A 12,680-nucleotide genomic window follows, 5' to 3' on the forward strand; every position below is an offset into this window, starting at 1 on the left:
AATTAAGGCAAAAATATTTGAAGATCTGGTGCCAAAACAACATTTATTATCAGAAATCAGGGGGAACGGTCAGATTTGAATTCAAAACCCCTTACAAATTACGTGTGCCGGTCTAGCAGAGAACACTTTGCGCTCTACGACTTGTTGGTGAATTTTTCTGTGTGTCGCATATGAGCCGAGAGTTCTAGGAAGAATTTTTGTCACTAGAACGCTGTTCTCCCATAACTCGAGAGTTATTTATGGATAGAATGACTAACACTAAACCCGCCAAAGCTCTGAGTTTAGGAGAAGTTGTGCATGACGTGCCAGGTTCGGAAGTGTCTAGTGTAGAGGCTACGTCTACGGTGCCCACAACGCCGAGGTCACCTAGGAAAAAATAGACTATGGCTAAGGAAAAGTAACCAGCCACACAAGAAAAATCAAAGAAGCCGATGTCAGTGCGCGTCACCAAGGAAGCATATCGAAACACATGCAAAGCTGAAAAAGGATAAGTAGCCAGAAAAAGTAGTGGACTTGGAGGAGGAATAATTTCAAGGAATGGAGGATATTGATGCCAAAGAAGTGGAGCCTATGACGAGGCAACTTGAGTATATCCCTCCACGCAAGGGAAAAGATAAGGTCACAAAGGATCCTGATAAGGGAAAATTTTCAATGTCAACACCTTTGTTTCTTGAGCAAGTTGTGTTTGAGGGTCCTAGGCTGGCGCACATTCCATTGCTCAAAATGGAATATTGGGACCTTGCAAACCACACAAAGTTTTCATACTTGGCAACTCACAAGTACATGCAGAAAACCTACTTTGAAGTCACGGGGGTTACAACTTTGGAGCAGATGAAGTGGGTGCGTGGTGTTGAGGAGTCAAGGTTGCCGAATCTGCTATTGGTGCTGCATTATCACCGCACCCCCATTAATATAGTCTTTGTGTGCCAGCTCCTTGCGTTGGTGCATGATGGGTGCATATGTCTAGGAGAGCCTATCCCTCTCACCAACATGTTGATCCACAGGATCACTAAGTTACCTTACAAAGGTGCGAACCCTACCAAGCAATTTGGAGGAAAAAATGGAGATAAAGAGTTGGCAAATAAAATGAAGAAGGAGTTTGGTCTGATAAAAAAGTCGTGTGGGTACTCTATCACCTCCATATCAGACCCGACAATATAGTTGGTTGCCCAGACTGTAGTAGGAAAAATAATGAGAAAATGTCGCACGGATGAAGTTCTGGCGCCGGTCATTTCATTCGCCTTTTAGTGCATGAAGGGGGTTCAGTACAACTAGGTGAAGTATCTATGTCAGGAGTTCCTCGTGAACTGCCATGAAGCCCAAAATGAGAGTAGGCCATTTCATTACACCTGGTCATTGTTGTCAATTGTTTTGGTTAATTGGAAGCTACCAGAGGATAGCCAGTTTCCTCCGGACAAAGAAGACTTGCTCGAGGCAGTGAGGTTTGCCTCGTTATGGGCCTCAAAAGATCTAGAGTGCCTTAAGGAGACAAACATCTTTTGGGTTCTGATGGAGATAGATATGCATATGGAAGTTAACCAGTGGCTGAGGTTGTATCCCACCTTGTATGTGCAACTATTGGCTTATGTAGAATTCAAAGCCGATTTTCATAGGGTCTCGATCAAAGTGTGCAAAGACCCTGAGAAGAAATGGAACCTGTTTCCTTATATGGTGATGGATATAGATATCCAGGAAGTTGTGGGGCTTTGGCTGTAGGAATGGTGCATGCCTATAGAGTTAGATGCAGGAACAAGCATAGGCGTAGAAATCTCTTCTGTGTAGAAGTGGAAGGATGTCGCAAAGCAAGCTACATGCACATTGGATGTGCAAAAGAAGAAGGAGGATACTATGGAAGTTGCCGAGAAGGAACGCATGGAGAAGGAGCACACTAACAAAGCATAGGAAGAATGTGAACAAATGACACAGAGGACATCGAGAAGTTTGCTTCCCACAAAACCAATGAGCAAGAGCTATCAGGGCAAGGAGGAGGGGGCGGTGAGGAGAAAACCACTCCTTTCATCCTAAATAAGCACGTGCAAGAGCAGCAAGGTGGGAATTGAAAGAAAAAAAATTATGATAAGAAGATGTATGTTGATCCCATGATGCTGACAGAGGGGGACCTCGATGAGATCGACGACAAAATTTGGGACACAACAACATAGGTGCTGCAAAAATTCGAGCAACAATACATGAAGATGCTCAAGAGCATCCAGAAAGATCTGCACAAGCTATAAATCTAGGCAAACAGAATTCAGGTAGATGTCGGGAAGGCGAGTGGCACGCAAGCAAGCTTGACACAGGGAAAGAGTGCAGTCTCAGAGATTGACTGGACTCAGGACATCAAAGTCTTTCCTTTACCTGAAGGGTCAGTCTGCATGGATTCAGATGAGCATTGCGCGCTGCTTCACAAAGTGAAAGACATGGGACTGAACATTGTTGCGCTACCGCCCAAGTCCCTTCATGTGCTACATCAGGGGGTTGTTGATGAGCTACAAATAAGAGAACAACATGCACTCACTGCCATCAGTGAGTTCAAAGTCAACAATCAGTAACTGTTCATAGAAAAGACTCAAGCCCTGAAGGAGCATGAGGAGTCGTGCACAAAACGTGAGAACTTGGTCACAGTGATTGAGTAGGCCTACAAATCTGTACCTGAGTTGGGTATCCCTGATGATGCGAAACCTCAGCCAAGGTAAGGAAATTGGTTGTTGCAGTGCGTGCTTCAAAGGAGAAGGTTGACAAGGTGAATTTCAACCTCAGGATGTAGATAGTTGAGCTGCAATTAAAGTTGCAGCTGACCACACCACCAAAATTTCAGGGACAAAGGAATGCAACAATTAAAGAATCCATGGCTCGGCTAGATGTCATTGTTCAAGGGTACGATAAGATCTTCACTTAGGCATTAGGCCTTTGGGATACATTGCAAGAGGATCCAACACTCCAACAGTTAAGAACAGAGCTTAAGGAAGCACAACAATAATATGATGAAATCAACATGATAGTGTGGATGTTGGCACCATTCCAGTGTTTCGTGCTCTTACAGGAAGGTAAAGCAAAATTGTTTCACATTCAAGAATTGTAGAGGAAGAATTTTGTGCTCAGTGCATGACTTAATCCCTAGACATAGGAATCCAACTAGTTCTCATAGATCATTCTTGAGAAGATGAAGGCTATGTAATGGACACAGTGGACTACATAGCTAGTAGTAGAGGGACCAACCACAGAGAAACTATTCTAGGAGGGGCAGCAACCAGCGGAACAAAGTACAACAAAGCTACAAGCATTGGCCAAGGCCTTCAACGAACTCTGCCAGAAAGTAGAACAACCAGCTAAGTGACTCGAGGGTGAGTCATGATCTTTATGTTGGGGACCTTTTGGGATGGCATCCCTAGGGGAAGAATGGAATTAATTAGTCCTTTTTTGTATATGATTTTGTAAAAGATGTAAAGTCTCCGCGATTTGTGGAAGCAGAGTGTGTAGATGAATAAGAGTCAAAGGGGCTTAGCCCCTTGTTTTAAGTAAAGTTTGAGTCAGTTTTAAGATTCACCAATGGTCCGCAGACCATGACATTGTATGGAAAATTCTATAAATAGTTGAGTCTTTGCTAGAGGAAGAAGTAACTTAGATAGAGAATTGGGTTCATTGAAGAATCTTGGGTAGGAGCTAAGGTAGGAAGGCTCTGCTTCCTATGTTTAGGTAGAGAAAGGAAGGCTCTGTAGCTGATTGCGCAGAGGCCTAGGTAGAGTCCGCAGATGAGTGTGCGGATCCCTGCACCTATGTGGGCAAGGAAGTTTGAGTATGTAATCAGTGAATTGAAGACTAATAAATACAATTTTCCAAAGAATTACTGAGTTTTTTTGGTTATCTTTGTTAATGTTATATTCTACGGATAAATGACATGCTTTTATGAATTACTGATTAAATGCTACATGACTATATTGAATTTATATTAATAGTATATGAAATGAATGCTTAGCCACTTCTACAAATATTCTGGTGATTTCTCTTATGTTTTCTGATGAATTAAGTAGATCTGTGTGAACTCCAATTTAGGATTGCTTTCTGATGCACGTAATTAGGTGAATCGAATGTTAAAAGTTTGCAAGGACTAATCATGGGCCTTCGCAAAGGTATGAAAGCCACTTTTGACTGTGTTATAGTAACGTGCCCTAGGAGTTTATCAATTTGCGTGAGGGCAGATCCAAGGTGTTGAAATATATCACACTAGCCTTTGGATGCAGAAACTTGGTTCTTGCGTCTTGCCATACTGCTTCAGGTGAGACTGCAACCTATGCTACGTGGGTTGTTGCCAAAAGGGCTAGTATTGTAGGGCTTTGTTGGTTGGCGCAACTAACTCTGAACTTGGGTCAAGACCCCCTAAGCTAACAAAGCCTTAGGTTTCATCACTAACTGCTAAGACTATGTAATGCGCAGTTCCCTCTGCCAGTCTCACTCCCTTGATCATGAGAATTGCACAATCTCTCTCATGAGTCTTTGTGTTTTCTGCCTGATATTGCTTCGAAATTTGATTTGAAAAATCTAACATAATATTTCCATGAGTGCCTTTTCCTCTTGCAAGTATCACAGTTGTTGAGCACTTCTCTCTAGCAGTCACTGTTATCATGGAACCCAAGAGAGCTTCTTCAAAACATGCCACAAAAAGAAGTACCAGGGAAGTAATTAAGAGTACCCAAGTAAAATTTCCAGTGTATTCAAATGCTCAATTACTTTTGGAAAAGGGATCAAATCTTACATGGAAGAAATTGAACAAAGCCTTTTCAACAAAGAGCTTCAAATAAGATATAGAGGATCGGCAAATATACATTAATGTTTAGCGACCGGGATTACATGGGGTTTCATGTAGATATCCAACCTTCCCATGTGCAGATGTTATCATCTAGATTTTTCCACATATTGACGTGAAGATTATGACTTTGAGCAATGCCATCAGACATAAGCTTTCTACTTTTATGGTAGTAGATTATTTTCTCATGTACCATTTACTTGAGCTAGAAGTTCTCGTGGATTCATACTTTTATGCCACCAACAGCTATGTGAGCATGAAATACATTATTAAAGGCTGGGTGAAAGAGCCCTCAAAGGTTCGACAGACACCCACCAATACTTACAAGAGAAAGTCTCTCAAGAGGGCCTATCAACTCTTGGTTATCCTAGCTTGTAGAAGCTATGGTTAGTAGAGCACAAAGACCTTTCCAAAAGGGTGGGAATTATTATTGAAGAAGGTTGTGTGTGAGGGGAAGTCATTCAATTGGTTAGACTTATTAGCTCAATAGTTAACTATCCATGTAGCAAATGCCCAAAATCCTTCCAAGGGAAGGCAAGCAATATTCTACATGTTTGCATATCTACTGGATGTAATTTGTGCACATAATGCATTCCCTTGCATGGATTGGACTTAGACACCAAGGCACTCTGTTGTGTATATCTATTGCAGATTTCTCTCAAATTATAGCCACAAAGGAGTAATGGAGAAGCTAATCGAACACTTCCTCGTTCCTCTATACAAGATGATGTTTGAGGAAGAACCAACTTGCATGTCATGTGGGGAAATGGAAATAGTATCAAAGGTCACAAATTGGTTTACCTCACTAGATGACACCTTCCTTAGAGTTTTTAGTGGTCAGAAGTCATCACATCTTTTGCCAAGGTATGCCATCGATAAGATTGCCATGCAAGAAGTTGCATATCATCTCTCCACATGGTTGTCAACAACTTTACACAAGAAGAAGCAAGCACCTTGGCCAACTATTCCTATGTAAATTAGATTGTACGAGATCAAGAACTTGAAGGTCGCAGATACCGAAGGAAAGGTGATAGAGAAGTTTTCATTCATTACTCAGGACTTTAATCCATGATCCCTATGGTATTTTCAAAGACCATTATGTGAGAATTCACATCTAGTGGCTTATTAGGACACTTCACTGGCTAGAGGAGGATCCATGGAAGAATTGTCATAATGCCTCTAAGTCCCACGAGTCGATCAGTTTTGCAAGAACTTCATAGGTGGCTCCATAGAATGAATCTACTCAGGAAGAAGTGCTAGTAGAAGGGAGAAACCCTGTGTAGGATAAGGGAAAGAGAAAGGTTGCTTATAGTTCGAGGGGAGAATGAAGCCGCAAGATGAAATCAGATCTAGCTATTATGAAAGAAAATTTAGCAGCAGAGGAAAATAGGAAACAAAGGATGTAGAGAGAAGAACAAAGGAAGAGGGAAGAGCAGAGGAGATTGGAGAAAGAAAAGAAGAATAAAGGCAAAGAGAAATAGCATAATAAATAATGTAGAAACAAGTTAAAGAGAAAGAACAAAACTGATAACCAGAGGGGGAGAGAGAACAGATGCAGGACACAGATCTTTCTGAATAGGTTGAAGAGTTGATAGACATCGTAGACATGGAGGAGGAACCAGAGCAGCAGAATCAAGATGTCAACCTGATGCCAAGTACACAATAGGTCACAGTTCAATCTCCACCACCTCCAGTAGCAGAGTTAGCTCTGGGAAAGGAAGAGGAATTTGTTCCTCTTCATGATGATTCAGTCATGAACACGTACAATATTTTGTATGATGAACTTTAGAAGAAGATTGTACAAACGTGTAAGAAGCCTTTTCCAGACGACCTCACATCTCCTGCATTTATTAGAGAAAGGGTAATTGTAGCAGACACCAGGAAGAATCCCAATGCCATTGCTGCATCCAACTTGGCCTTCATAGGGGAAGCAAAGTCAAACACTGAGTATTTTATGGCTGAGAATAAAGAATTGGCATAGAACTTGCAGGTTGTTATGAAAGAGGTAAAACAACTCCGCATAGTAGCTCAGAATGAAAATTCTGCACAGGTCCATCTGGAGGAGTTGAAGGCAGTGATACTTGATGACGTTACGACACTTTGTGATACAATGTGGAATCTCTATGACAAGCTTGTTACCGTGCATAAGGAAGTTGTCCACTTGCACAACTTGCAACAAAAGTGCAAATATTTTTTCAAAACTCTCAAGGCTATACAAGAAACCATTGTTGTCATGCATGAATTTTCAATGCAATACAAGGGGGCAACATGGGAACTAGGAAAGAAATGAAAGAATGTGGAAGATCTGGAGAAAGAAAATGTTCAGATATTCATCAAGAACAACAAACAAGTCACCTTGTTCATTGCTAGAATTTAGGCCTCGTATGCACGATTGTATAATCGCATGTCTTAGTGAAAACCCACAAGATCCCATTAGTTGGCTCACTCACCAAATCCAAACGTAGGAACCAGGTTAGGCAGGAGATAGATGAATACTTTGAGTAGTGCAGGCATATCATTGCTAAAGAAGATCTTGAAGTAAATAGACTGAACATGCAGAAGTACATCAGTGGTCCTATCGGGATTAACATGATGTTTCTCATGTTGAAGTCAGAAGTATAGACCTATTCCAAGTTAGTATATCAGGATTCCATGTAGACTAGAGTCCGCTTCTATCCAAACATCATCACACAGTTTGAGGGACTCATTGCGCAATATATAGCTTGGCATCGTTACATGACCACATCAATTGGAAGTTGTGGAGGTAGAGTTGCCCCAACCTCAAGCATGATAGTGTTTTGTCTTATTAGGCTGTTTAGTGGGCTCTACCCAATTTTGGCTCATATGGGTATGAGTTATTGTAATATTATTTTGTAAATTATTTGTAAGTGAAGTTCCTTGTGTCAATTGTGGAATATGAAGAGTCATGATGTAATGTAATTGAATAGTCATTTGTAAATAATTTGAAGAGTCATGACGAGAGTCCAAAAGTCACAAAGGGGAATGTGAAGAGTCACCCATTTTGTTACAAATACATCCTCATAACTCATGTAAAGGGATTTTGTGGATTCAAGATTTTGGCTAGGCTTAGGTTTAGAATTAGGATCTTGGTAGTTTTGTGAGAGCCTTGGCTTCTTTGTAGCATAGAGGGAGTATCTCTCCTTGGAGGAGCAGGTGATGTTGACTTCACATTCCACTATTGGGGTTAGTTTTCTATTAATGGTATATGTATGATTGGAACTTTCAATTTAATAAAATCTTAGATCCAACACATTTTCATGCATATATTGTGAATATAGTAGGACTATTCTTGTTTTATTTGCAATGTATGTTATTTAACTTATGCTTATGCTTATGAACTATTTCATTTGCATTGGTACGAATCTTGTTGAATGCATGTTGTTGTATTATTTCATCATTGTTAACTTGTGAACTATTTTGCATATTATCTTATCATGTATTTATGCTCATGTGTCTCTTTTAAGTTGCGTACTATTACAACCTTCTAAGGGGCTCACTCATTTTCCCTTCGTGTGTTAGAACCTTCATTCATTGCACTTGAATTTTCACAGGGCCACATGCTCTGATCAAAGTCACCATACATAACTCTATGCATTATTGCATCCAAGGTACATCATTAAACCCATCTGCATCAACAACGAGGCAATACTCCAGATGGGACTCCTACACCAAACAGTGTGAGGTCTAATTGGGACTTCATATCGGGGAGACACCTTGACCACTGGTGGGTCTAACTTCGTCAACAACACCATATGCACAAGGCTGGATGTCCCCTTAAATAAGACTTGGATACGTAGGTATGTAGGTCCAAGGATGGTTAGTATTGTCAGCACATGGATAGGTCAGATAAGTTGTGGGCCAAATATAATGATGAAGGGGCACAAAACAACATGTTTAAGGACCCAATGGGATCATGACTAGGTTGACACAATAGTTCCATGAGGGCCATGAAGGGCCATGTGGAAGCTAATAGGAATCTTAACGTTGACATTGCCTAAATGTTTGTCTAAACTTCTAATGGGCATAAACTTAAAACTGAGAGTCAAATTGAGGTAAAAAATATCACTAGAAAGATCTTGACGAGATGAATGTGATGATAATTTTTGTTTTGAGATTTGAACATGATGGGTCACATTAAATCAACAAGTAACAAATCCCATAGCTGAAGACAATTAGGTGGGAGGGATAATTACATATGTTGTGACTTTGAGGTTTCTCTATCACCTCCTAATCAAAGTCACACCTTCATCTCCACATGTGGTTTAGTTTTTTCCATAGCGGTTTCACTAGTTCACTGGCACACACTTTTTGGTTTCTCATGCACACTCATATTCTAGACTACTGTTTGCTCACCTCACACACTCTTCCAACATGAGAATATAGAGTCCTATGAAGGCTATGTGGTCAATTTAAAGGGTTCCATATGGTATGTTTCCCATACCTCTAGAGTAGTTAGGTACCACTTATGATTCCTTCCCATAACTTCTAGTAGTTGGGTAGGTTAACTACTAAATAAAAATTATAGACATCTAATTTAGGTAAGATAGGAAACTTACCAAATCCATTTTATAGCTCCCCCTCAAGAATTGAGATAAATGTTGTTTTCTTTCTTCTTTAGTTGTAGCAATATATTAAATATTATATACAAATTTACATCAATTAATTCTTGAAAAAATATTTATGTTGGCCATTCCAAAATTATCAATCTTAATTGATAGATTACGAATTTAAGTATTAAAAGGAGTGTTAAAATCCCCCCCCCTTTAAAGGAATACATTAGTGTTATATTCTTCATACCAAGGATTATTTACAATAAAAATTTGGATATAGCTTTTCGATTGCATCTTCCAACCCCTAGGTTGGTTCATCCACTCCAATGTGCTTCCATTACTTCTTGACTTGAATGATGTCATAGTTCTAGGGCCGAGTTTTCTTCTTTTTTAGAATGCACAAAGGCTCCGACTCAATTTTTCCTTCTATTTCCACCTAAACCATAGCATAATCAATTACATGGTTAGCATCATGTACATATTTATTAAGAAATGAAACGTGGAAAACATCATGTGCTTTCACCGTAGGAGCTGAATCTACTTTGTAGAACACTTATCCCACTCTTTCTAGGATTCAAAGGTCTAATAGTATCTTGGATCCAACTTGGAACAAGCCCCCATTCTTAGTGAAATTCTTTTTTAATTTATTATATGTACACATACTCTCTCACCTATAACTCTTTTTAGGGTCCACATTTTCATGATGTGGTCTAATCCATGATTGTTTTAATATTTGTAGGGTCCACATTTTCAAGAGGTCTAATCCATGATTTTAAATATTTTTAGAGTCCACAATGACCCCTATTTCTAAAATCACACGCCACAAAAAATGTACTTGTTTATGAAAGAAGTAATACTTTCTGAATTTTTCATATAATTTTTGCTCCTTGAGAACTCGTAACATTATTCTAAGGTCATCCCCATACTCTTCATAGATATTGGAGCATAGTAGAATATTATTTATGAACACTAAGATAATTTTTTCCAAATAATTGTTTAAATCTTTATCATTAATCACATAAATGTGGCTAGTGCATTAGTAAGCCCAAATGACACCACCACAAATTAATAATGACCATATCAAGTTTTGAAGGCCACATTATGAATATCATAATCCCTTACTCATACATAATGGTAACCATACCTCAAGTCAATCTCTGAAATAACTACAACGCCTCCCAACTAATCAAAAAGACCTTTGGTTCTGGAATTTTCATTTGATGGTCATGTTATTTAGTTGCCTATAATCAATACATATCACGAGAGTATCATTTTTTTTAAATAATGTAGGTGCCCCCATGTAGATACACTAGGTCTAGTATATCCTTTGCCCAACATTTATTTCAATTGAATTTTTAATTCCACAAAATTATACATGATCATACTATAGGGTGCTCTAGACATAGGAATTGGCCTAGTCATAAGTTCTACCAAGAAATCTATATCTCATTTAGGAGGAAACCTCAATATTTCCTTGAGAAATACGTATTTGTACTCTAGCAACAATGGATGATCCTTAGTTTTTATTTTTATATCCTAACTAGAATTTATAATGTAAATAAAAATACTTGACATATTTTTCTATAATATTTCTTTAACTACAATTTCAAATTATACTTTACTGATACTGGGATTTTCTTTCCCTACAAGCTTCTTGGTTTACCCTCTCCATCTTCACATTCTAAAAGTTTTTTAAAATATTCTAGCCTCACATGTTATTATTTCATCCAATCCATTATTATTAGTAGGTCATATGACCCTAGTGGTAGCACATTTAATGTTACTTCAGTGTAGAGGCCACTCATCTAGAAGAGACATTCATCAATTACCCTAGATGCCTTTCGCTTTCTTTCTGTAGCTAGTTGCACTAACCAAACCTTGGCGTGATTATTTTTTTGCAACACACATGCATCAAGAACTTATGAATATATATAATAAAGGTTAGATATAAGGTTAATAAAAGTGGAAATATATTGTTTGGCTAAAATATCTTCCATCTCCACCATATAGGCTTGGTGGTCTACTTGTCGATTTTCAATAGTTACATAAATATTTTGCATGCTTTTGGTTACACCATCAATAGTAGTAGCCTCTTGAAAGTTGAAAATTTTCCTATCATTTTTCTATTTGTAAGTGCAATCATTAATCATGTGCTCCTCCCTACACCCCCAAAGATTCAGTGGCCTTTTCTTTGGCTCTTCTACTTACTTATTCACTAGTTTGATTGGTTTATTCTCACTTTGAGTGAGGTAATTCTATTGGTTATCACTTTTGGCTAGTACATTGAATTTAACACTCTTCCTAGAGTGCTTATCATGTAAGGATTTCTATCTGTTATTCTTGAAGTTGGATTTCACATTCATCATCCAATTTTCCTTGTATTGAACCTTATGTTTTGAATGGTAATAATAGTACTCAGCCTTTCTAATAGTGTGCTTGAGTGTTTTTTGCTCATCAAACATAATTATGTATTTATAGAACTATGGTAATCCACTTAGAAGAAATCACATTTTTACTTTCTCATATTTTTTGTAAGGAAATTATCCTAGAAATTTTATAAATATATTGGAATATGCATCCATGGTGAGATGCCCCAACTTGTGTTAATGAAATTATTTGAATTTTCCCTCACAATATTTTATGATAGGTATTTCTACCTAGAACGTTTTTCAAATTTACTCCAAGTCAATTTATTATCTCATATTCCCTTGAAATTTTTGATATATTCACACTAGATATTATCCTTTCCTCTTAGCTTAAATATGGAAATGCATTCCTTCATGTTCTTAAAATAATTTACATTTAAGTATTTCTTCAATCCTAATAGTAGTGTGTCAACTTCTTCATTGTTTCTAACTTCTTCATCGAATATGAGAGGTTTAAAATTCTTGAATTATTCAAGAAAAGAAATATTTGCAACATTTTTCTTATTCCTCTTATGCAACTCTGATCTACTTCTTGTAATGGAAAACTTGTTTGAATTTTTAGTTCTATCTTTAGATGTGTCTTCCAGGGTGTCTTCACTAGTTGTATCCTTCTTGGCACTCTTGTGCCTCTTCCTTTACCAACTTCTATAGTGCTCATTATTGGACCACATTTTTGAAATTTAGGTGGGCTAGAAACCCTTTTAGGCCTATCCCTGTCCACATTACTGGTAGTTGGTTCATGTTTAGTTTTAGTTTGTAAATATGGCATGCTTCACAACATTAGTACATTTACTTCCTCCTGGTTCTCTTGGGATTTAATAATCCTTTCAATTTCTTCCTTATATATATATCTATATATCTATCTATCTATCTATCTAT

The 12,680-nt window shown here is 38.2% G+C and overlaps 1 protein-coding gene across 1 annotated transcript in view; it reads left to right on the forward strand.

Moving 5' to 3' along the window:
• The first annotated feature begins 537 nt into the window (after positions 1-537).
• The window catches only part of LOC149238351 (uncharacterized), a 34,919-nt gene continuing 22,776 nt past the window's right edge, over positions 538-12,680 (forward strand). Inside the window, exons 1-2 of the mRNA XM_089369536.1 lie at positions 538-882; positions 1,387-1,442. Of these exons, the coding sequence (XP_089225662.1) occupies positions 538-882; positions 1,387-1,442 (401 nt within the window). The remainder of the gene's footprint in view (positions 883-1,386; positions 1,443-12,680) is intronic.

The sequence above is a fragment of the Pinus tabuliformis genome, chromosome 8 (assembly GCF_031772625.1).
Source record: "Pinus tabuliformis cultivar Carrire ecotype Pingquan chromosome 8, CPIR1, whole genome shotgun sequence".
NCBI lineage: Eukaryota > Viridiplantae > Streptophyta > Pinopsida > Pinales > Pinaceae > Pinus > Pinus tabuliformis.